General features: G+C 30.9%; 2 protein-coding genes across 8 annotated transcripts in view; both read right to left on the bottom strand.

Annotated features, from left to right (window-relative positions):
* Positions 1-3,880: 3,880 nt before the first annotated feature.
* On the bottom strand, positions 3,881-5,642 carry LOC129939312 (putative Dol-P-Glc:Glc(2)Man(9)GlcNAc(2)-PP-Dol alpha-1,2-glucosyltransferase). The gene is made up of 5 exons (XM_056047287.1): positions 5,339-5,642; positions 4,958-5,285; positions 4,759-4,904; positions 4,525-4,701; positions 3,881-4,470 (listed from the first exon to the last, which is right to left on the bottom strand). Exons 1-5 carry the CDS (start codon positions 5,492-5,494, stop codon positions 3,925-3,927), a joined length of 1,353 nt encoding a protein of 450 aa, XP_055903262.1. The 5' UTR covers positions 5,495-5,642; the 3' UTR covers positions 3,881-3,924.
* A 2,268-nt stretch (positions 5,643-7,910) lies between these two features.
* Positions 7,911-26,372, bottom strand: part of LOC129942922 (brain-specific angiogenesis inhibitor 1-associated protein 2) — a 28,706-nt gene continuing 10,244 nt past the window's right edge. For 4 of the 7 annotated variants that reach the window (XM_056052067.1, XM_056052066.1, XM_056052069.1 and 1 more), the window contains 12 exons: positions 20,503-20,793; positions 14,862-14,937; positions 14,685-14,768; positions 14,545-14,606; positions 14,279-14,476; positions 13,712-13,777; positions 13,454-13,642; positions 13,221-13,392; positions 12,731-13,146; positions 12,486-12,668; positions 12,267-12,418; positions 8,423-11,575 (listed from right to left, as the gene is read on the bottom strand). In XM_056052067.1, coding sequence (XP_055908042.1) covers positions 10,102-11,575; positions 12,267-12,418; positions 12,486-12,668; positions 12,731-13,146; positions 13,221-13,392; positions 13,454-13,642; positions 13,712-13,777; positions 14,279-14,476; positions 14,545-14,606; positions 14,685-14,768; positions 14,862-14,937; positions 20,503-20,547 — 3,117 coding nt within the window. In that variant the 5' untranslated portion in view covers positions 20,548-20,793 and the 3' untranslated portion in view covers positions 8,423-10,101. The other 3 variants (XR_008781124.1, XM_056052070.1, XM_056052071.1) reach the window with 3 other exon arrangements.

The raw sequence follows: 26,372 nt of genomic DNA, 5'->3' as shown, positions 1-26,372 counted from the left end.
CCGATGATGCCTTGGCAGAGAGTTTTAGTTTTTTTCTCTCTGGCCTTGGCATCTTCTTCAACATTATGTTGAAGGTTTTTAATGATTTTCTCTAAATCTTCATCAGTTTCGATGTTTTGGGTAAAATCATTTGGTAACTGTAGACCTACCTTGATCCCAAAAAGGGATTCATATGGAGTTCGCTTGATGCCAGCGTAAAATGCCCTGCTTTTCATGAGGTGAACAAAACTTATACCCTCGCTCCAATGTGAATTATTATTGTCTTGAATCCAAGTGGTAAGCATATTTTCGATATTCTGATTCGCCATTTGCACACTTCCATGACGGATAATGACAGATTATTTACATTTCCGAGCGGAGAAGTTTAAAACCTAGGATTTACATACAATTTATATTGCAACTTAGGAGATGTATAGAATTCCTAGGCAATGTGTATAGAAAAAAATAATTCACACATTTCCTTGCGATTTTTAGCATTGTATTCATTTCCTAGGAATTATATATAACGACGAATTACATACATTTCCGGTAACATATATACACAGAATGGAATTCATCAAGAGACAATAATTGTCTATAATTATTATAGTTTCTTTCTGAAGAAGTACATTTGCTATAAGATTATGGTAATCTTTCTTTCGGTCTTACTATTATGAGGTATTAAGAAATACAATTTTAAATCTAAGCGTTTTGACGAGATAAAAAATTCAGGCAAGGCAAATTTCGTAGATTTAAAATAATAATTTTTCTTTTGCAAAACAACTCGAATATTCATTTTAATGTCAGTGTGTTTAAAAACAAGTGCAAGTCTTTTTTACTGTTGAAGCTTTAATTTTGTCATATTTCGAATTAAAGGCACAGATTAATTTTTATCTCAAGGTAAATAAATAAATGAAAATAAAGAAAAAACTATTAAAAATTGTTTATAACGAAAGACCGGATAAAACGACGAATGACATCTCCAACAAATGTTTAGCATGGAGAAGAAGTCACAAAAAACCTTATATGATGAAATTATTAAACAAAATAATGTTCCATCATACCTATATCGTTTTGTTGGAATAAATAAAGCACACACATAATTCGCTTCTCTAATATTTATATTTTAGGTGGCACAGCCACTTATTGAACCAAAGACCTCTAGCATAACAGTCCCACGTACTAACCTTCACGCCACGGTTACTACAATTTAGAGAAATTAGACATTTAAGGACAAGCATGTTAATCTTGTGTTGATCCTACTAAAAGTATAGTTTGTATATGAGATTGAAATCCGCATTTATTAAGAAGAAAAACCAAACTAAAAATAGAAAATGAAATATACCGAGCAATACCAATAGCAAGTGAACTTCACATTGGAATGAATTATATTAATCGAAAGTCAGGCCCTTATCCACCTTGGTGTCTTAAAAATAATAACGTCAACATAACTCTCGCTGGGTATCAAATAGCCTCATCTGCCATCTTCAAACAGCTTTACAATGAACTTGCACACCACCTTGCCTCGTACAATTTTGCCTTTTATACACTGACGACTCAAAAATAAACAACAACCCGGCATACGCAGTCATTGATCAGCGAGGAAATACGATTCAAGCAAGTGCTCTTATTGAACTCAGCTCAGTATTTACAACAGAATCTGCTGCCATAATTATTGCTATTGAGTTTGCAGAAAAGAAACGTGCTATGTTCTGTATTTTCTCAGATAGCCTCTCCACTTTAAAGGCAGTTCTCAACTTAAATAATAACCAAGTTCCGATCACAACGATTCGTAACAAATTATCCCAATACCCCAACAAACTTAAATTAGCCTGGCTTCCAGGCTACATAGGTATAGCAAGTAATGAGCAGCTGACTCTGCTGCCAAGCAAGCTACCAATTCGTCGTATTCAGTGTCAAATATTTGCAGCATCAATGATATCCGAGCTTATATTACGGCTTCTTTGAATGAAACGAACATCCAAACTTAAACAGGTATAAATAATTATTATTCAAACCTTATTAACCCTCTGTGCATTCCAGCCAAATATCCACCACAATAATCACGACAAGAAAATACAGCCATTCTGAGACTGACAATGGGCAACACCCCCCTCACTCATCAGCACATACTTGATCGTAACCTCAGAAATGATTCCTGCTCCTACTGCAACAACCCACCAAAAATGACAATAGAACATCTTCTTACCATCTGCCCTATCTTTCTATCAAATCAAAACAGTTTCGCCTTACTAGAACTCATCAAAAACCCTACATTAGATAATTTCATAAAAGTACTTTCATTTCTGAAAAAGATTAATTTAATTTCAAAATTATAATTTTAAATATTGCTATATCTAACGCAATTCTATTTTCTTTTTTACATTTGTACAAATTTAAAAACAAAAGCTGATGGCTTTTAACTAATTATTTTCTGTAATTTTATATTACTTTAAATAAACTTAAATTAATGATAATAATATTTTATATAAAATGGCATTGGCCCAACTTATTTTGCCAGTGATTTGTGTAGTAAAAAATATTTAATTATTCTACCCACCAAATCTAAAAAGTATTTAAAATCAAAAATAAAGTGATGAAAAAAATAATAGAAACGATCTTGCAAATTCTATTGTAATTAAAAGCGTGTTGTGAAGAGTAGGATAAACGAATATAAAAAATAACTTACACCTTACCATGCTTTAAGGAAAAAATATCATACTAAATTATTAAACCTTAACAAAAGGAAATAATTATAAAAAATATCTGAAGTATTTCCCACAAATTTGCCGTCAAAAAAATAATAGAAACGTATTAAGAATGGTACTGTATTTTAGTAATAGAACTATTAAATGGTTAAGTTGCTAGTCCGTAAATACATTGTTGTTGCACATTTAATTTTAAAAAGCATAATCCCATCCTTCTATATAGAATTTACTATCAATGTCTTAAAAAGTGTAGAATAACATCAATTTGTCCTTGTCTTTGACCCTGCAGTTTCTTTAAGTTCACAACAGACAACAGATTCCATTATTTTAAAATCAAACTATTTTGATAAGACTTCCATTAAGTATGAAGATTATATTCTTTCTACAACTTTTACGAGTGCTCCGGTTATTACCTTGCGTGAATCCACAATAATTAACATGTTCTTTTCGGCTAGAGACATCATTTTGATACGTTTCTTTTAATTAAAATAATTGGCTTAGCTTCAGATGGTGAAACAAAAAAAACTAGGAAAAACTCATAGTGTTTTCACCAAAATCCTTAACTATCATCTCCGTGTAATAATTATCGAGCTTAAAGTTCCTTGTTCATCTGACAGGATTTTGTTCATCTTATCTAAACAGATTTGTCTTTGTTTTTCTAAATAGACGACCAAGAAACTCCAAATTCGATCCCAAATACACGAAAATGATAGTTAAGAATTTAAGCTAGTTTTTTCATTGTTTCTATCTACAGGGAAGAGATGTATGTGTATGATATTTGGCATCTCTACCAAACTCGTCCGTTTGTGCAGGATGACCATGGAGAATTCACGCAGCTCCATAAAAGTTGAAAACAATTTACAGAATCGTTCGATGCCCTATAATTTTTTCCATCGCTGTATTTAACACTCAGATCCTAAAAGGGGTTATGTTCATTAGCAAAATAATTTTGTATGGTATTAAAATACTTTGCAATGTATGTTTTTTGTATTCCAAAATTTCCTTAAGGTAATTTTACTATATTATGTTTAAACCAGCAAATATTCGTTTTTAAAATCAAGCTATACAGCGGATATCTAAACGTAGTCAGCGGACCTACTACGTAGCAGTCTCATACCTTCAAAACAGATAACTTTCTTGTCTATGATTAATAGTCCATCCTTGACAATTCGAACTTATAGAAAAACACATACTCATGAAACATTTCTTTCCGAACTTTATTATAATAAATTTCTATCTACCATATTATACGTTGAGGCTCGCTGTAATTCGACCAGTAAATTTCCTTTTTGAAAAAAATCATAAACGTTAAGATGTTAATTGATAAGTTCCACACTAATTCAAAAATGATATATCTTCGGTTTCGGATTTTTAAATTTAACCTTAAAATCATAAACGGTATGAGGAAATACCGAACCTCCAGCAGTTTTTGGCAACAAAGAGCAGTGAAACATGATACCCAAAACATGAGTTGAAAACCGCTTGATAAATGTGCCATAGATAATTGAATTACTTTCAAAGCAAGCACGTAGAGAGGAACTATAACAAATCTAAACCATTCGTATTTTCCATAAAAACGATTCCAAATGTAAAAAGTATAATGTCGATTATCGGCAAGCAGGTAGGGATGAGCCATTGTATTGTAGCGAACAACAATCAGAAATATAATTAAGCTAGCAGCATAGAATTTCTTTGACTTTGTCAGTGTTCTCAGAGTTTCTCTTGCTTTTTCAAACAAAACTGGTGCTCCAAAGATTAGCGTGAAAAGTCCAAAGTAAAAGATCTAAAATAAGAACATTTAATTTTATGCATAAATAAAATTGATTTCGGAATCAACCTGAGGAACATGCAGAGTGGCTTCATGTGCACTTTTATCCCCAACGACTATCGAACCATTGGAAACCACAAATGCTACGAAAACGACCATGACCGTGATGTATCCATAGAATAGCTTCAGGGTGTTAACGATGCTTTGTAGAACAACTCCCCAAGAACTCGCGATACTGGCTATAGTCTAGAATGAAAGCTTGTTATAAATAATAAATAATTTGCAATATTATTCGCACCATGCCTTCACACTACACAAAGAAATTGTAGATTTCCTTTTTATTCCTTTGCGGTAAGCGTACATCTCGATGAGCTCATCCAAGAAGCAAACGCCCAGTAACAATACCACCCACACAATGTTTGTCTGTCGTACAAGAACACTGAAAGCGCCTAAAACATTTTTGGAAAGTATATCTTTTTAAAAACAAACAAACAAGTTATACCAAAAATTGCAGATATTCCGTGAGAACGTTTGCTCCAATAATAGTACATGGCGAGGAAGAAGGTCATAGATAGCACGTCAGTGTAGTAAAGGTGGCTAAAGAAGTACAAGGGAGGCAATAGTGAAATCGACATTGACTCAATAGCCAGGACTAGAGAATTTCGTTGCAACGGCGTCGCACGCTCTCGTATTTTAAAAATAAGGTAAACATTGCAAGTAGATGCCAGCAATGACACCAATCGTAAACCATAAACGTTGCACATATCGAACGGAATAACTATGATCGAAGCTATGTACAGTCCAGGGAATGTAGTTATCTTTGGATCCCACTGCAGATAAAAGGTTATACTTACTGGAAGGTGAAACAAATTTGTTTACTTGCCTCTGAAAAGCGTTTGTGACAATAATGCAATCCTTGCCGAAGATGAAACTCTTCGTCAATAACCGACTGTGTTGTGCCATATAGCTTATTAAATATTGGAATTGAAGCAGCAAAGAATATAAGTGGTGACAAAATTTCGATAGCCTTATGAGCCATAGTTAATTTAAATAAACAAGAATTTATAACAATTTGTAAATGTTAACATGTCCTCTCTAAAACTAGCCGGTGAAATTAATAAATTCTAATCTTCATCTATCAAACTAAACGTCAGTTTGACATTTAAAAAATACAGGGATGGTCATGTGTTTGTTTTGAAATAATCACCAGGCTGTAAAAGATGTATTGCTCTAAAAGTTGAACAAGGTGGCGCAAAAGTTTTAATGTCCCGACGACAATTTAGGAAAAGTGAAAACTTAAGCCTTGGCTCGGTTTCTATTTCTTTTTACAATCAAAGCTAGCTGTTCGTTCTATGAGCTCTGAAAAAAATGATCGAGAAAATGGAGTTAAAAGCTGAGCGTGGCTGAATTCACGTTTGTTTCGTGTGGTATGAAAGAGACAGATGGAAAATTCTTAAGCAATTGACAGTTCATTCCTCTAGTGTGCTTCATAAATAAGTCTGAGAGCTTTGATCAAATTGTACTTGGATCTTACTCGATGCGAAGGCCTTGAGCTTAAAAAGAAAAGGCGCTATTGTTATTGAATAGGCATTTTGCAATACATTTCATCTTCGGTATGACAAGGTTTTATTTAATTCACGTTCTTTGTTACATGGATTAAATAATAAAGATCTGTATGTACACAGATCGTATAAACAGGGTAGACAGCAGTCCTAGTCACAGAAGGCAACCATGGTTTCCTGAGCTAATTTTAATATGAAGTTATGATTTAATGTTCTTATTTCAGTTTCCATTTCAAATTGTAACATTTGTTACTTTGTAAAATTCGACCTATAAGCGTTAATTTTTTATTAACTTAACTCTATATCTTTTTTCAGAAAAATATGTTATTAAGTATGAATAAAAAAGAATACAAGAATACTTAAGAGCAATACAAATTTTGAAAAAAAAACGAATTGATAAAATTGTTTTAAAAAATCCGTTAATCAAAGTTATTGATTTTATGGAAATGAAGACTTCTTTTTTGTCTAGTTTTATGATGGTTACGGCATAAAATGTACTTATTGTGCAATAACTAAGTACGTAAGTAATTTTTAAAATTCGAAAAAACAATGAAAATAAGAAAATGGCAAATCGGTTTGAAGGTTAATTTATGATTTTGTAACGAATCTGTTCTCTAAGAATATGGCTCCAACATTCATTTTTTGAAACATATTGCAAAAAATATAACCATCATTTTGTAAACGTGAACTTTTAAAGTTCAAACAGACAATAAGAATCGAAGTTCGGATTCGAAAGTAGCACTAAAAACTTACTCCTAAACGAGATTTTTCGAAACCTCGAAAGAGTTAAATTCCAAGTTTCTCAAAACTTCATATAGAGCCAAAAACAGACTCATAAATATAAACATCCAGTAATTGTGCAGGGTACTAAAATTATTAAAACTGTACTCAGAAGATGAAAATATCTTTTTTTCAAAATGATCATTAAATTTATTGTTAACGTTGTCTTTTACCTTACCTTAGACTTAAAAATCCGCTTCTGGATGTTTTTAACATTTTTAGAAATTAAAGTTCAAGAATACTTTATGATTTAAAATTGTATTGTTGTTTTGGTTTTGTGACGGAAAAAAATAATTTTGTTAATTCATTTTATAGCAATTCATATTTATAAAAATAAAATGTTATCTAGCTTGTCATTTAACAAAACAAAACTTAACATTTCTAAAAGTATATAATTCTAGCAACTGTTTTAGTGTATCAAATCAAATGGGGTGGCGCAACAGTCCGTTGTGAACCAGGGCCTAGTGACTTACAACTCTCAACCATTCCTATGTGCGAGTACTGTTGTCAAGAATGGAAGGGACCTACAATTTTAGGCCGAATCCGAACGGATAATTTGAGAAAGCACTTTTTTATGACAAGAATTACTCTTGAAGGATTTGTCAATTCCCGCGAAAATTATTTTTTTTTTAAATTAAGGTGGCACAGGCAGGGATTAAACCCAAGACCCCTTGCATGACAGTCCAACGCATTAGCTATCATGCCACGGGTACTAGTTTTAGTGTATATCGTAGATATTTTTTCAACTTTAAAAAACGCCCATTTGGATCTCGGATCTACATATTTTTGGTTTCTTTTTGGTTCACACAGTTTGGAATCTCTGAAATCGAGAACAGTTAACACCAAAAAACGGCGATTTGGACCTCGGATCTGTTTTTGGTTTCTTTTCAATTCACAGGAATCTCTCAAAACCAGAACAGTTAAGACCAAAGAAACCAAGATCGCTATGGGCAAAAATAAATTCACATACTTACATATGTAAAACGTTTGGTTCAAAATGATTATAAAACGATATAATTTCATCTGGAAACTGTAAGTTTTGAAGCAGGTCGGCTTAAAGACCGTTAACTGTAAGGAGAAATTTTCCAACAAACAATAAAAACCAATTACAACTAAAAGTTCATCTTTTTATTTCCTTTATTATAAAAAAAAGTTAGAGTATTGCTGTTTTAATCGATTCCCATCATTTATTTTTATAAATCATCGGTGCTGATCGGTCGTTTGTCTTAGTATGCCTCAGCTTAACTGTAGCAAATTGCGATGCTCTGTGAATTGAAAATTGGATTACAGAAATAAGATTTTAAATAAATTATCACATTCTCAGATCCAAAAATACATTGAATTAATTTAATTTTTACAAAACTTTAAATAAAACTTAAACAAAGGAATGCTAAGTATATTATTTAGTATATTCTGTGGCAAACCTTATTTAAGAAATGGAAACGGAAGCTAAATTCTATTTGCGGGAAGGAAGTTATAGTTTTTTCAACGTTAAAGTTTGTGTGTTGTGTAGGAAGACTTAGAGAGGGATGTAAATTCGAGCTTTTAGGACGGTTTTGTATCAGAAACTTATATAAATGTTGCTAAACCGTCCTCCCTTTCTAGAAAAATAAAAGATTACAAAATATAATGTACCTTATTTTTATTCCAATTTATTTCAATTTTAAACCAATGTATATATTGTATATGAAGTATATTGTGTGTTTTTATAAATGTACAAAATAGATAAAAGACTTTATAGCACTTGCTTTTAACAGAAAGCATACAATACAACAAATGTAACAATTTAAATATATATAAAATATTTATATTGCATAATATACAAACAAAACAATTAAAATATAAAATGTAGGTAGGTATGTAATATAAAAATAGGACGGGACTAGGGTTATGCCAATTTATAACGCCATTTCCGGTATATGCATTAAAATAACGCCGACCTCGTCGACTGAATCTTTAAATCTTAAAAAAAAGGTCATAAATTGGCATCTCTGTAGTCACTTCCATAAAAATAAGCATCTTACGGTAATTTTAATATACAATTAATATGTGTTTTTTATGTTTTAAGCGGTTGTCATACGTTACACAAAAAAATATGGTGAGTTCAATGCGGACAAAAATACCCAACAAAAATTATTAATGTTTCATAAAAACAACTAAGTAAAACGTGAAGCCCATCAAGTTCTTATAACTGGGGTTATGTGGCCAAAAATAATTAATTTTCTACTCTTCAAATTTAACTTGCTTTGAAATATTTATAGTTTGAGTGTTCCTTTTCAATCCGGTTATTTTGAAGCACGCTCCTAGATAAACCCAAGCCTCTAAAGCTTAACCCATACATATTCCTATTGAACTTTGCACATTATTCGTTTTATGATTTCCTTTCTCCACTTTTGAAGATACTCATCGATACAACATAAGTATTATTTCTATAAAAGAACAAATTCTATAGAATGGTAGATAAGAAATTGAGTCTTCGAAATGGGCACACTTCTCAATTTTGTCAAACTGTTAAGAACCAACACTTAAAAAGTATACAATATATATATATAAGGTGCTAGGAAGAAGAAAGTGACATAAAGTACAGAAATAAAACTCTTCCAAAAGTTAAAGCACAAGTCTTTGGACAGGTTAAGCCAACATATGGGACTTCATTTGCAGTAAACTGCACACAAATTTAGACAATGGAAAATAATTACGTTTTCAGGTGCTATTAATTTCAAACATGTAAATTTACTTCACAAACCTTCATCTTCAGAACACATACAGATAATTATCTACAAAATGTTCTTCTTCATACAAGATGCAAATCAAAACCGTCGTGAAATAGTGCTATTTACTCCTTTTCCAATTTGACAAAAAATATTTTTCTTAAAATGATAAAATGAAATTATTCAGTAAAATGAAAAATGTTACCACCTGATATTCTAACACAAGCACACTTAATATCTGATGTGAAAGTTAGGAAGATTTTTCTTAATTAGCTTTCAATTGCCCAAATTAACAGGCTAAATTTTTAGGAGCTGGACAATCAGATAATAGAAACTTGCCCTTATGTCGTCCGAACCTGTCAATTGTTTGTGTTCAAATATTACCAACTTTTATCATTATTGCAAAAATAAAAGCAAATAATATAAGCTCAGGTTCTCTGATACTTTTTTTACTAAATCAAACAATAAGTTATAAACTATGCACTGGGAGAACATGAACTTATCGATGTATCTTCACTATTCCTTCGTTGGAGAATCACTTTTTTTGGATTGGGTATTTCAAGTAACATATATTTTAAAACAAAATGACAAACTTAATTCTTTATAACTTTCGAACTGTGAAGAGAATGGTCCTCAGACTGTTGGTCTTGGTGATCCCAAAAGTCATACCATGGACCATAGGTCTTGGAAAAGCTTTTTCCGTTTTCGGCGTTAAGGTTTGCATTGTTTTCCTTTGTCTTCTTCAGATTCTTTTCTAGCGTCAAATTACTTGATTTTACGAGTCTGGTACGTGGCAAGATTGTCGCTGTTTGACCCATTGATTTCGAGTCCACCATATATGACTCGGAGTTCCTTTTGTGGTGTTCATCATTTTTAGCACTGCTATTGTTAAGTGTACTAGGTTTGCTGCTGTTATTACCAGATGACTTTTTTGGAATAGATCTGAAAGTTTGAAATTCCATTTGCTTCTGGTAGGAGTTCACATGTCTTCGATTCTTGTCATCCTTCCGAACAAGATGGTCATTTATAACGATGCAGTCATATGGGTCAGAACTTGTTGACTTTATGTCAACATCAGATTCCTCGTCTTCACTGGTGTAATATTGCTTGAGAATATCTTGTCGTTTAACAGTTTTCATTACCATTCCAGTTTCTTGGGCAGCAATGTCATCGAAAAAATTATTTACATCACTCATTTTCAATGTTCCATTATCATCGTCATCATCATCATCATTATCTTCACTGTCCTCCGAAGAAGGTTGTTCACGGGGCTTACTTATCATCTTCTGTTGCATAAGTTGCTTTCCATTGCTAGCTTGTTTATTGTTTGCTTTCTTTGAAGACTTTCCATTGCTCAAATTAGTTCCTGATTGGACTTTTTGTTTTTGATGAGTTCTACTGCTGACAGATTGTTGAGCGTTTTCCCTATAATCGTTATTTTGGCCATGTTTCAAACTGTTCATCCGCTCAGCATCTGAAGGGTTTTCAATGTCGATTTCAATTGTCTTCATTATCTTCATTCTTGATTTCGGCATATGCTTTTCCTGAAAGCTCTGGTGTGCATTGTATTTTCTTTGAATAGTGTCTTCATGCATTGGAGTAACTCCGTAGATGTTTTCTTCTTCGAAGTTCTCAACAGTAGAAGAACTTTCTTTTCGTTGTTTGGTCTCGTTGGAAGATATTGATTGGCGGGAAGAATTTTTCCCTAAAAGAACAGATGATCTTGGGGATTTTTCAGATTTCGGCTGAAGTCTTTCCATTGTTTTATCATCGGCTTCAGGTTCTGGAAGTTGGACAAGGTCTCTGTGACGCCATAACGACATTCCCGCTAATACTTCATCGGATTTTCCGAATCTCCAAAAGGACTTCGTTCGTTTTATACCTCCACCTCCATTTAGAATCTCATCATCACTTGCAATGATATTTTCAAAGCTCGTTGACTGTTTAATTGGTCTTCTAAGTATTGTTGACACTTTTTGTTCGTTGTCAGTGCTACTCTTAAAGTTTCTACTCAAAGTCCAGGAGTTAACTTCTCTGGATGACTTGTAGCTAGCATCGTTTCTACGTCTGAGTTGTTATGTGAACATGTTGTGTATATGGGGGGACATGGTTACAAAATGAAAGCATGACATTGACGACGAATGCATAAAAATAAATAAAACAAAACAAATAAAGTTAAAAAAATAAAAATTAAAAAAAAAAACATAAAAAAAGGAACGGAAATGAAATGGAATTGTGTTGTATTATATACTAAACAAAATTATGAATATAAATTAATATAATTATTTAAATTAAAATTGATCTTCTTTAAACTGACCATTTTTTGGGGTTTGTATTAAAAGAACTAATAGGGATTGTTTAAGATTAAATAAAATATAAAAGATATATGCCTAGAGTTTAGATTGTTCTATAAAACAAAACAAAACTAACTGAAGAAAGATCATTAATAAATTAAACAAACAACAGTGGACTCAGATGACTCCCTTGAGGTATTCCGGAATTCATTTAAAATTGACTACATTGTTTCTTTTGAAAAGTAAACTTCTGTTTTAACTATCAAAACCCTTGCTGAGATTAAGAAAATACTTTACAATCTACCTTTGATTTAAAGCAAACTTTGTAAATTCTAGAAAAGCATAAACAAACACAAATATGTTAATATGTCGGGCAATTAAATCTAATAAATTTTACAATACAATTCCAATTTTATTCCACTCAAAAAGCATATTATGGGAAATATGATTTCTTAACCACTTACCTTATGGGAACTCTATTGGAATGTTCTTCATCGGAGTAATCAACCTCTGGCTGTGGTGGGGGTTCGTTTGCAAAACCACTGTCATTACTACTATGCAATGATGTTTTGGCAGTTCCCTCACGTAGGTGCTTCTGGTGGCCATGTGTCATTGGCTGTTTAAGGGTAATACACACATAAATAAATAAAATTGGCTTCAGATCTTCGTTAAGATTAAATAACCTGTGTTGGTGGAGGACCGTTCTGATTCTTATGCTTTCTTCGCTCTATCAAAGGAGGTCCATTAGGTAAACAGAAGCTTTGCGATGAGTTAAGCATTCGACTGGAATTGCTTCCAGATGGCACTGGTGCTGGCAGTGTTGGTGGAGGACCTGGCTTTGGATTTCCTCCTGTGACCCCACGATACTTTAAAGCAAAACAAAATATTAAAATATGATTAACATCATCATTTTACTTTAATTTATTACCTTTTTCTGATTTCTATACATGATGGTATCTCCAAACATCCTGGTTGGTGATGATTCGTCTGCACTATTATTCCTCTTTCGATAAGTAGAGTCACTTTCGGCAGCTGCATCTGCTTGATTTGAAAGGTATTCCTGGTAACCTCTCATACCATTGCGATCAAATTGTACATTCTCATAACTACTATCCCTTTCTCGGTCCCGATCTGGTTTCTTTTCATTTTGTTCGGCATTTGTATAGGCAATAGGGAACCATCCGAACATTTGGGTTCGTAAATTTTCTCCAAATTGCCAGCCCTTGGCCTTAGTACCAACTAAGGCCACTCTGTCTCCTTCAGCAAATGGTAGTTGGTTCTCTCCCGATGGCATGTATGCATATAAGGCCTTAACAACAGGTCTTTGATCCCAATTTTCATTGCCTTGATTAAAAAATGTTTTAATTTAACATACTCAACAAGAATTACATGTATTTTCAATTTTTAAAGATACTCACTAATGTTAGATGCTGAAGCTGTTAGATTAAAGTCTGATTTGGCACGGGGCAGAGAATTTTGGGAATAATTGTGATCATTGAGGGTTCTCATATCACCATAGGGAGCATCTACGCTCCGGGCTTTTTTAAGCATTGACGATCCAGAATGGCTTTCATCTTCTTTAAGTTTTTCCTTTAATTTTATGTTTGTTTTAATAGTTTAACATTCTTAACTTAAGTAAAGTTTTAATTACCATTCGCCGCAAAAAGTTACTATCATAAACTGTAGGGATAACTTCTCTGGAGGAAGCGACTTCTTGCCAGTTATCCAAGTTGTTTTCGATGACACTCTTTCCGTGGGCATAGAAAGCCATCCAATGTTTCGATATTGAACATTGTCTTTCTAATACAAAACCATATCTGCGACGCTCTTGTGTCATTGCCTATACAACAATTAATGTTATCATTTATAAGTTGTATTTTATTTAAGAAAAATAAGGTTTAAGACTTACACTTTTGTAACTTTGTTCACAAAAGTTATCTAGCTTCTTTTTCTGATCATCTAAAAGTTGAAGGCTCTAAAAATTAAGATAAATGTGTTATAAGTAAATTGCTTAGCTTTAAAGACATTCAAATTTCCCTTAATTTTCTGATCTTTAATTTTAAAATTAATATATATTTATTGAGGGTACGTATACTTTTTTTAAGAAAAGTACATGATCAAAATTTTGCAGCATGTCTTAAATTCGGTATTTCAAAACACAGTGAAATTCGAAAAATTGCAATAATTTTCTATTTTAAGAAATCTGCACTTGCATAATAGGCAGAAACAGAAAAATCATTTTAATTATGAAAAAAAAGGGTGAGAAAAAAAAAGATTTTCTTTTGCAACTTATCAACCTGAATTTTTTAATACTGATTTTAGTTTAGCAGTATTTTGACCATAAATTAATTTTTTTTTTCGTTAGAGTTTCGTAATACAGAATTTTTGACTTATGTACATTGTTATAACTCAAACAGGATTTTAATTCCAATCCCTGACATATGAGTAAACCTAAGAATTTTCATTGCGTATTTACCTTGATTTCTTTTTCAGTATTCTCCGGGCTGTTCTTTTTTTTACGTTGCTTTTTCATTGTCGATATAGCCTTTTGATAACTTTCCGTTCGAACCTTATGTTGCTGCATGAATTTCTTTTGTTCATGCTGAACGACTTTTGTATCCTTTTCTAAATTTGTCTCTAATGGCACGAGGAGGTCAACATAGAAAGCCTTAAGCTATGTAAAAAAAATCAAATTTTCAAGATATATTATTAGTTTCTATAGAATTCGGTTGAATAACTTACAATGTTCATCTGTTGATCTTGGATTTCCTTATATACTGTGACAACATTCATTAGTGCTGAACCTTTTTGTTAAAACGAAAGATATTGTGTTAGAGTTGGTGTTTGCTTAAATTTCAATACTGTATTTAAGTATTACTTACCAATATCTCCAGTGCCACTTTGTTGAGCATTCATGGCAATCTTAGCTAACGCCTCATTGAACATTCTTGAAGCAGAAGCAGCACCTATGATGTAAAATGTAATGTTATTCATAATAATAATAAATAATATAACTCAAGTGTCAGTCATATTAAAACAGATTAAATTGAGAAACATACCATGTAAGGCCTTCAAGTACGCTTTGCCGGCAGTTATCAGTTGTCTAGCACCAGGGTTGAATTTCTCCAGAATGTTCTGTAAAAACATAATTTAAAATATTGTACAGTCTTGCAATAACAGATTAGTTATAGAAAACAATTTTTTTTCAATAGCGAGGTAATGCAATTTTTTAAATTCTTCAGTTGCGTCAATCAGTCGCACCTTTTTACGAAAAAATATTATAATTACATTTTTTTGTTTGTGTTAAAAATTTGTTTTTATAGAAAAACAACAACAAACCCAACTGAACAAAATGGCTGGCTAAAGAAGGTTTTTGAAAAATCCTAGCAAATCCAAAAATGCAATCTCTTTCTTCGCAAAACTTGCTACATTTATGAATCTAACAACAATCAATACAGAAGATTGTAAGATGTGCAATTTTATCAAATCAATCCATATTACAAAGCTGCCAATTAGTTGATAACAGCCAAATACTTTTTTAATGAAAAATTGTATCTTTACTGTTCTTTGTTTTCTCTTCCTATTCCCTCTTCAAGAGTTACCAAAGATTTTTTATGGGATTAAAGTCTCGAGAAATTTTTCCTGCTGTTTAATAAAAAAGTATGAAAAGCTGAGGTACGTTCTTTTTCTAACTATTGTAAACAATCGTTAACTATTGTAGTTCCTCAAAGTTAAGATTGTAATGATTTGTAATAATAAAAATCATTACATCGTTCCTAAACGCATTGTTGAAATGTCAAATATGTACATACGATTTCTCAGCTCAGGCGCTGAGTTGAAGGTGTTGAGCTGTCAAAATAAATGATTTTATTGGAAACAAGTAATTACTTTTTGTGGATTGAAAGATAAAATTAACTCAATATCAACTTGTCATTTAAATTAGGCATAGAATTTTTATTATTTTCATTTTATTCCACGATACACAGTAAGCCAATGTTATTCTTTGACTGATATTTTGCGGTCCATCTTTTTGTTTGTTGTATCTGATTGTCCAGCTGCCAAATGTTGCTTCCAATAAAGGGAATTTCATTGGAAATTTGACTGGAAATTTAGCTAAGAAAAATCTCCCTTACTATGAAGTCAATTCCACTTATGTCAAAATGACAGCTAATCATAATTTTTCATTTAAGTAAAAGCTGTACTTTATTACTCTGTGATTTATTTAAAAGAATTTCTTCCCAAATCAGAAAAGTATTAAATAATATTTCTTTAAAATACAAAATACAAAAACAGTAGCTTGCCTGAGGAGTGTTTTACAGACAATAATGTTTTTGGTAGTTTTTGTAGTCGTTTATAAATGATTTTAACAAATCCCAACAATTCGTAACAATGACACTTGAACAATTTCTCAACAAGAAGACTTAACTTTTATATTAAGGGACATTTTTCTTGACTCAACATTCCAAAAAAAAAGTTGACTCGATTGGAAGGCCCTTTTCAGCAAAAATATATTTAATACTTCATTTATCTTCAAGTTCCTTATGTCATTTAAACCTACCCTATTTCATATTCGGCTGGACAATGACACACAATTTTAGGTCCGCTAAAATGTACCATATTTGGACATTTTTTAACGACAGGTCGTAGCAGACATCGTCTTTACTTAATTTAAGGCTTTTTAAGTTTTTAGTACTTTATCCAAAAATAAAGCTTATTCGACAAATTGAACAAAATGAATATCAATTATGTTTTAGAACTAATGCCAAGGTTCTAATTTTACTCGAATTTATTATTTTTGATATTTTTTTTCTACATTACATAATGTCTTTCCAAACAAACACTAATTCTGAAAAGTCAATAAATATTAAATAAGAATAATTCAGGTTCTGCTCTAAAAAAAATGGTATAGTATGAGTTTTCTATGTACATTTATGTATAGCTACGGTTGTGTATATTCTTTCAAAAGTCTGTAATACTATTAAATATAAAAGAAAACATGACAGAGCTAAAAAGCACAGCCATAGAAAACTTTATTCTAGTTTCTTTTTATTCAAAAAGTGTGTTGAATTTTGTTTCTACCTAAGACTATGTAAGTACTAAGTGTGTGAAGTAGGTGGCATTTACCCTATCAGTACACTTTCTGAATATGGAAACACATTAAGTAATTAGAACTGACCACCCTCAATGTAAAAAGAAACCATTCAAAGCTCACCTACCAACAGTTCTATAATATAAGCAAAGAATTAAAAGAATACTAAATCGAAACTTTTATGGATTCCATGCTGTTCTTTATTTTTTAATGTTTTTCGTTTTCTGTTTGCCGTGACAAGGTGTACATTGTAGATAGTTTTGCGAAATGAAAAAAACTAGAAGCCCTTAATACTACCCACTTGGAAAAATGTGTATGTCCACTGTTCGGTTCGATTCGGTATGACAAAAACCAACACAAACTTTTTAAAACTTTGCATGCAAGTGACTTGTAGGCTGATCTAGAGTTTAACCTTCGGTATTTTAACACTTTAGTCACAACTCTCGAATGTAAAGCAAATGACCTCTATCTTTTGAGATCTCTCATCGAGTAGGAACTGGAACTGGGAAATAAAGTTGTATATTAGGTTTCTAAACGAATGTGTATAAACTGTAAGTAAATTAATTGAATTCTTTTATGGGCCTAATCGTATTAACAAGCAGCTCAACATTAAAAAAATGGCAGTTTATCAAAACATAATAGTTAGGTTAGCTACTGGCTGAACAATTCTTAACTCAATTACTTTTTACTACGTTTTTATATACTATATCACAAGGAAAAACCTTAAGGCCTGGGAAGTGTTGGATTTAAATGTCCACCGGCGCGGCGCTACTATTAAATTGTATTAACTATAATGATGTCATAAAAATCAGGTAAAGTATAAGCGATTGTTGGGTATGGTGTATTTTATTAATGAAAAAGATTTTAATGACTATTACAATACCAAGTTACTTATATATGGTAGTCAACATTTATTTTTGCAAAAAGTATGAAAATCCAAAAACGTAAGTACTTTTTGTAAATTTTATAAGTTATCCATCCAATGTCTATGTCTTGTGGTTTAAAAAAAAAAAACTTAATTTTAAAAACCTACTTCGCTCCTCAAAATACTTAAGAACCGAATTAAGTATAACTATCCAGATTTTGTCCATTCTTGATTTTCTTCCCAAAATTTTGTAAACCGATTTGGTTTTTCAAAACAATCGGCATCAAAAGTTGAGAAAATATTACGGCGTCCATATAAGATTCAATGTTACGCAGACAAATTATAAAACACATAGGGCAGGTTCAGACGACATAAGGGCAGGTTCAGACGAAGTAAGGCAACTTGTTAGGATCTGATTGGCCAGCTGCCAAAAAATTACCTTCCAACTTTAATGGAAAGTTGACTGAAAAGTTAGTCAAGAAAAATCTCCCTAACTATCAAGTCAAGTAAACTTCTATCAAAATGACAGTTGATCATATTTTTGCATTCAGCTGAAAGGTGAACTTTACTTGTCAATGATTTATTTATTTTCTGTAAAACTTCATTTAATGCTTTTTGTAAAAGGGTTCCTTGTCAATTTGGAAAAAAAACTAATATTTCTTTACAATATAAATTACAAATCTTGGTAGACTTCTACCTTGCCTCAGGAGTGTTTTGTAGACAATTATTTTGTTGGTAGTTTTTGTACTATAAACTTAAAGTAGAGGTTTGCGAAATAAAGGTGTGAATTTGAAATTTCTTACACTTTGCCTTGGTCAAAATTTACGTTCAAGGAATGAAATCCCTGATGTTGTCTGAACCTGCGCATAGAAAAATATATAGTCCAGGATTTTTTAATTGTAATTTTGGAAGTTTTAATAGAAAAGTGGAAGGGTTTATTATTGATACTTAAGTCTAAGTTCTATGAAACGTTAAGAAACGTTCATTAACTTTAAAGACTAGTTAGGTAAATAATAGTAAAATCTATTTTAAATACTTGACGGAAAAATAGTTATTAATGATATAACTTGATGTTAGGACAAATTAAAAGATACAATTTCTAGTTTTAAGGAGGATCTCCAACTTTTTTTGAGTTATTTAGTGTTGTTTTTGTAAACAATTTTTTTTTCTATTTTATAAGCATAAAAGTCTGCCCAAACCATGTACTCAAATTTCTTAACAAAAGTGGGCTTATACCCGATTTTATAACATTTTTGAAAATTAAGGTGATACGATTGGATTACTTATCCAATAATCTAACTTGAATGTTATTGTGTTGGCTTAAAAATGATTTATTAAATGTAAATACCTGTTCTGCTAAACATTCACTTGAAATTCTGTATTTTGTTTTTCGGCAAAAGGAAATGATCAGTCTAAAATTAGCACAATCTTTGTTATACATTATCTTTCATAAACTTTTTCGAACAGCCAATTTCTCGACAAAGTTCGAATCCATAAAATTTGAACTAATGAAAAATCAAGTTCGAAAGCGTTAGAATTCTAAAATCTTAATTGAATAAGAAGGGAATTAAAACTCGGTAAAGCAATTTTTATATTTCTTCTAAAAGACCTGACTTTTATGTGATATTACATTTTAGAATACATTTGAGACTGGAAGAATTTTGCATGTGCAATGATAATAACTTTTTTTAATCCATTTCGAAAAATTGTAAGTATTGTCGACTTGAATAAATCAAGCTAGGAACTGCTTTTCTTATAAAATAATATTTATATGTATATGTTAAAAAAAGACAATAATACTTTTTTTGTGTCAAGAATTTCATAATAACCATTGACTATGAATTTGCTCAAATAACAGCTATGAACATTATGTATAGAAAAAACGTAAATGCGGCGATTGACATTTTGTAAAAGAGTTTAAACCCGATTTTTAGATAAATTGATAGTCGTTTTGATGATAACCGTCTCTGTCTTGTTAAGAACTTTGTTTTATCAAATTAAAACTAAAGAAATGATATAAAGTGAAGAAATGTTCGAGTTCTTAATATTTTTAAAACTAAACTTCAAAGAAAAACCCAGAAGTTTTAGCTTAAAATTCATTTCATCAATAAATTAGTTTTTTTAATTGGAGAATATTAATTGATTAAGTTTTAAATGTGCAAGGTAGAAGGTTAGAGTAATTAACTCAATCAACTTAAATGGAACATTTATATGAATCGAACGATTCGATCATGTGTTTAAGAAAAATTTTGTCCAGCTAAAGAAAAAAGTGGTTTTATGAACATATAACATTAACTTAACAAAAAGTGAGAATAACTTGAAACTGGTCTCCTGAAAAATGCACACTTGAACCTACATATTAGATTTAATTTTGAAAGTTTTGTACAGGTTTATTTTTTGTACAAATGCTTACATACATATGTACATATGTACGTAATTGATTAAATTAATTATTTGATATTAAGTATTTCTAACTTCAATCAAAATTAATTGAAATATCAAAGTATCATTTTGTTTTTACACTAAGTAAAACCAAGTAATACCCACAGTCCACATTCCAAACCCATAACTAATCCAAATTGATGACATTAAATAGGTTCAAAATCAAGTTTGAAAAACAAAAATTTAAACCATACCAATTCAATAAAATATCCATATTAAAGTATACAACTAACAAATTTAAAAAAATAAAAGTAATACAATAATAATAGATAATACATATATTATTTAAGTATATTTTGTGCACCTTATAGACTCCATCAACTAGTTTTGTAATTTCCTCGGCTTCCATTCTGGATATCTTGTTTTTATTTTTATTTTTATTTTAATCAACCGCGCACAGCTTTTAAGTTGTTGTTTGTTTTATCTTGAAGATATTATTTGATATTTTAAAGTAAATGGGCGAACTGAACCAGTTATGCCTACGTTTCGTTGACCCTTCACTGGAAAAAATGCGATGTATTTGGTTAGTGATATTGAATTTGTTATTATCATTTGGAGGTGGTTGTATCTTTCGATATCATTTTGAGTTCGATATCTGAAAAGAGAAAACAAAAATATATAATGTTAACATGGAACTTTTAAATGAGACATAAGCACAGTGTGAACAATTAAAACAAATACAAATTATAAAACATGTTCTTGCAATTATATGAAACACAGAAAACAAGTAAGTATTCCACTAAATGCTTCGCTTAATTTAATTTAAAAATGTTCGTACATATGTGAAAGTCTTATATGAATATATTGCTAAGTATAGAAAATTTAAATCTTTGTGAGGATTGACAATATCCTAAAACGCAAACGGTGAACATTAAAGTTTTACACCAATGTACGGAAGTAAGTAATAATTTTGAAATTTGTACAAAACAGCGATAAAGCTTTAAAAAAGTCCCGTCAAAGTTGAATTTTGGTGAAGAGCTTAATGTATACGTCCTTGACACTTTCTTACAAGTCTTCTTATTTTGAATCGGGGCCAAAAATTTTATACGGGTGAAGGGGAAGCCAGGAGAGTCATTCCGTAATTTTCAAAACGATAATCGTCAAAACGATTATCATTAACGTCTATAATTTACTTCACATAACTGTATCTCTATCGCTTCGTCAATCGTTTTCAGTACAAGATTGTTCACTTCTCATATACTGTAAATGAAATGTCAAAATGAAAGATAATGCTCTATAAATCGAAAATGGACAGGTTCCGTAAACATAAGGGACTTCATTTGCAGTCAACTTTATTCTTTGAACGTAAATTTTGACCGAGGCAAGTAGTTAGTTTTCAAGTGTCATGAATTTCAAATTCAGAACTTTTCTTCACAAATCTCTACTTTAAGTTTATAGTACAAAAAGTACCAACAAAATTACTGTCTTCAAAATACTCCTCAGGCAAGCTACACCTGCAAGTCCACCACGATTTGTATTTTGTATTTTTTGAGAAATATTAGTTATTTCTTTTCCTAGTTGCGAAGGAATTCTTTTACAGAAAGCCTTAAAAAAGTTTTGCAGAAAATAAATAAATCATATAGTAATAAAGTTCAGCTTTCAGTTGAATGAAAAAACATTTTAAACTGTCATTTTGGTAAAAGTAGACTTGACTTGATAGTTAGCGAAATTTATCTTGGCTAACTTTACAGTGAAATTTCTTTTATAGTTGCCTTAATTGGAAACTTGTTACTTTTTATGGGAAATTGTGAAAATTTGCAAGAAATTTCTTGTTACCAAACATAACTATTTTGTGTTTTTATATTTATATAAAATTTTAGTATTTTATGTAATTTATTTAGTAAATTAATAAATCAAATTACAATATAAATACATAAGTCAATAACGCAATATTACGTATTGAATATTTTTTTTATAAAACCATTGCTTTGTTTCCGACTTCCAATAGAAAGACTCCGTTTTATACATTTACGAGTATTTGCTTCCAAAATATATATTTGTTGTTTTCGAAATTATTTATGATAATGTGTTTTGTGCAAAACCGAGTCAAAAATCGTTGCCTGTCAACCATTGTTACTCTTTGTCACCCAAAGTCTCAATAGTTTTAGCAAATCTTAGTATTGAAGGTATAATCGTATATGCAGAACGACAACCGTCTTGCAAGTTTATTGTTTCCAGTATCTTTAAAAAAGCTTCTGTTAAAACTCAAAAATGATATCGTCTGACGAAAATCGTTTTACAGAATAACCCCCCAATATAATTTCGTGCAAGTTACTTGAAAACTGTAGGTTTTGAAAAGTGATGGAAGGTACGAATTTTAGCCAATGTAATACTACACTTTTTGTTCATAAAGTTGATAGATTCTAAGAAAAACGGTCACAAATGTAAAGTGGTACTACATTTAGTCAACAAACCAAATCATATTTATGGTTATGATTTCTTTTCTGCTGAGTAATGTTTAAAAAAATATTGTTTGCTATAAAAACAAGTTTCAAAGTTGTACGACAAAGGAAACACCGCCATTTTGAAAACAAATATTTTGTATTATAACTCCCAAGAAGTTAATTTTCTCACAAAATAATCTAAGAACAACCAGCAGATAGAATAATGACATTTTAAAGACGTGTGTAATTCAATTATCTTTTTAATTTATAATATTATCTTCATCTCAGGTGGAGATTCCACAGAAAAAGCCTAAATCTTCCTACCCATCTTGACGAAATAATGAACAATGTGCATTGCGTAAGATTTAAAAAAAAATTACTTAGAAAGGTTCAGATTCAATTTTTCTAACCAATCGATATCGGCTGATTTGCTAAGTACAAAGTTGATGATTTAAACTATGGATTCCTTTATACGAAATTTGGTTCACAAAATTGGAATCGAAATGATACAAAACCGGAATAATCATCGATCACAAATGACCCAATGTTAACAAATTAGCTCCTTTTGGGTATTTCCATTCAATCAATGTATTCCACAGAAATCGGTTAATTTTGTTTATTTCTTGTATCTTTCTGATTAAATTAATTTAAGGCATTAAGTAAAGTAAATGAACTTAATTTCATAAAGAACAAATCAAAACAAATTTTAAACTATGTATAAATATCCAACTGTATATGATTTAAATTGTTATTCGTTTGAATATGAATACAAATTTAGAGAAATTGATTAAATTCCGGATTCCACGTTGCATTTTCGAGTAATTTTTATATTTCAAAAGAGTTTCTCTTAACAGAATTTACAAAACATTCCTAAAAAGCTATTTATATACAATTAACGATAATTTATACTTAAGAACGATCTAGACACTCTCGGATATTATCATTTTTATTATTAAATTTGGTATTTAATCAATGCAAATTTATTCGCAGTGTGATTGTTTCTTAACTCGGTTGTAACTTTTCCGTATAGCTTCTTATTACATATAGTTAAGTTTGCTTTGATGTGATCGTGCTTGATGAGTCTACCTAATGCGGACATAGTGCCATGCTGCTGTGCCATTACAGGCTTACATACAAAACAATACTTTACAGCCAAGAAACTTACTCTAGGTAAACATATAGGTAAGATACAATAACAAGGTAGAGTATTTTATCGTTTTGTAGTAAGGGAGGTTGTGTTGATTATTCTATGAGACTTCTTCAAATCACTTGCACTCTTGATTAATAATCTAATCACATTTCCAAATAAGCTCAAAATTAAATTCAAGAAAATGTTTGTCTTTTAATTCTGTACGCTTGAAGATGTAAATAAAATCTTTAAAAACAATAATAACTGGTAAAGCTTGTACATTGTAGTACAATTTAAAACAAAACAAAAAAACTATTAAAAAGTTTGTAACACAACTCTCAGGGCTATGAGGTGTCATATTAAAAAGGCGAGGTGAATTATTTTTAACAATGCTGTTGGTTGAGAATTTCGAAAGAGTTTGTGTTCATTTTGCAAGAGATTTTCTTGACTCATTTTGTCGCTTGGTTGCCCAATCACCTCTTGACTTTTTTCAATCCTGGTTTCAGAGTAAAATATTTTAAATTATTTTATTTTTCTGTGAAATAGAATTTACTAAGTGCATGACTGCAAATGTTGTAGATAAACTAGCTCTAAAGATTTTCGGCGTACTTTTTAGCAAATAGAAAAACTTAAATACCTTAAAAGGATTGCGATATACAGCTATGGCCAAAATAATAGGGGCGTTTCTTACATTTCACTTTAACTATTAATTATATTAAAGTTAGAAAGTTGTCAAACTATTGAATGACAAATTTTTGTTGTAACGTAAACAATAATATTGCTTTAAAAATAGGTATTAGTAGGAATTTTATTATAATTAATTTTGGGATTTCATCTACCTTTTTCTAAATATGAGATATTCATATCACAAGGTGCTGCGCAACACTGAACTAAAAAACGTATTTAAATTATTTCAGTACTGCATAGTAGGATCGTATCCAATATCCATAAGTTACAAGGTAATGATCAATGATCAATTTTCTGCAAGGCGTCTGTTATTTTTTGTTTTTGTTATTGTTAACTATTTTTATCGTTAACTGTTGACTTTTCTAAACTTTGAGATTGTTATAATATGTATCAGTTGACAAATCAGCTCTGGAGATGAGTTAAAAGCTTTCAACTGTTAAAGTAAATAATTTGCTTGTAAACAAACAAATGTTTTTTTTCGGTTGAGAGGAAAAAAAGTAATTTGCATCTTAATCGAAACACAAAAAGTAAGTATGCAATAAACCAATTATTTTCATAGATTCCTTTATTTGCTTTTTATCCTTCAGGGTAGGTTTAAGGGAAGGTTTCTGAAGCAAGATTAGAACAACTTCAGATGTCATGTCGCAGAAAACAGAGTAAGATATCAGTTTAAAATTACTTTTAGAGAAATCTTTGTATGCCATCAAGAAGTATTCAGCACAAAAGATTGTCACGCAAATCAGATCTTGGATGACCGTGATCCCAACTTTAATTATGGAAAGATTTATAAAGAAAAAGTCGTACATTTGCATACATATGTATACAAAGTATGTTGACTATAACAATAGAATGTTGCCTCTACAACAACATGCCCCACACGGTTGCCAATTGAAAAAAAAAATTAGCATGACCAAAGCTGATAATAAAAATGACCAATCGTACCAAAAAAGAACCAAAATAATTATTGTCCGCAACGGTTTTTAACTTCTAATAGGAATAAGTTGTGAATTGATTGCGTGTGTAATCAATGATCGTGCATTTGTTATGGGGTGCATTCAATTAAAAACATTTATGTACCGTTTATAAATGAAAAGTAGTTGCATTTTATTTTTGAAATTAGAGTCGTGTTTTTTTTCAATTTCTTAAAAAAGGGACCAAATGTAGTAAGAAATGACCCTTCGAGCAAGTAAAAAAACTATAAGCAAATTTGGTCGTAATCGACCAAACTGGCAACCATGACCCAGGTTGCGGTTTCCGCAGTTTAACGGTCCCAAGTATAATGTAATATTAATAAAGCTCTGATTTCAAAGGAACACAATTTATTTTTTAAACTGCACTGAAATTTTCAATAACCGGAACTGAATCTCCCTGAGGACAATTAAATTAAGCAGTCTTCTAACAAACCCAAACTGCCAAGGATTGTCACTGAAACGTGGCATTAGCTCCTCAATAAAAATTAAATTATTAAATCAATTAATATTCTATCAACAAATAAAATCAATTGATTGAAACACTGTATTAGTATTTGTCTAGACATTTTCTAAAATCTTGGTTATAAATTAAGAAAAATTAACGCAATATTAACAATTTAAATTAAATTGTTAAAATTTATATTTGTTGTGTTGAGAACATAGTTACCAAAAATGTATTTGTGTTCCGACGATTTTGCCCATAGCTGTACATATTTCCTCAAATTCAATCTTATTCTATTAATTTTCTAAGATCCAATAATTAGCTTACATCATTATAGAGTTCATCTTATACCAATATGTGTGTTAATATATTATTTCATACATATCTACATTACCTTCAATATATAAATAAACGGGAATATGAGGTTTCTAATATCCTCTCTTGAAATTGCATCAAAACGAGGTAAGCTGATACAAGTTTTACACCTGACTTTAAATTCCTTCCACTTTTCATCACCACCAGACCTCTGTTTTATCCATCATCTGTTTGTTATTTGTCATA

This window comes from Eupeodes corollae, chromosome 1 (genome assembly GCF_945859685.1).
Source record: "Eupeodes corollae chromosome 1, idEupCoro1.1, whole genome shotgun sequence".
Taxonomy (NCBI): Eukaryota; Metazoa; Arthropoda; class Insecta; order Diptera; family Syrphidae; genus Eupeodes; species Eupeodes corollae.
Note: the sequence above shows the minus strand (reverse complement) of the source record. Positions and strands in the feature narration are given on the sequence as shown.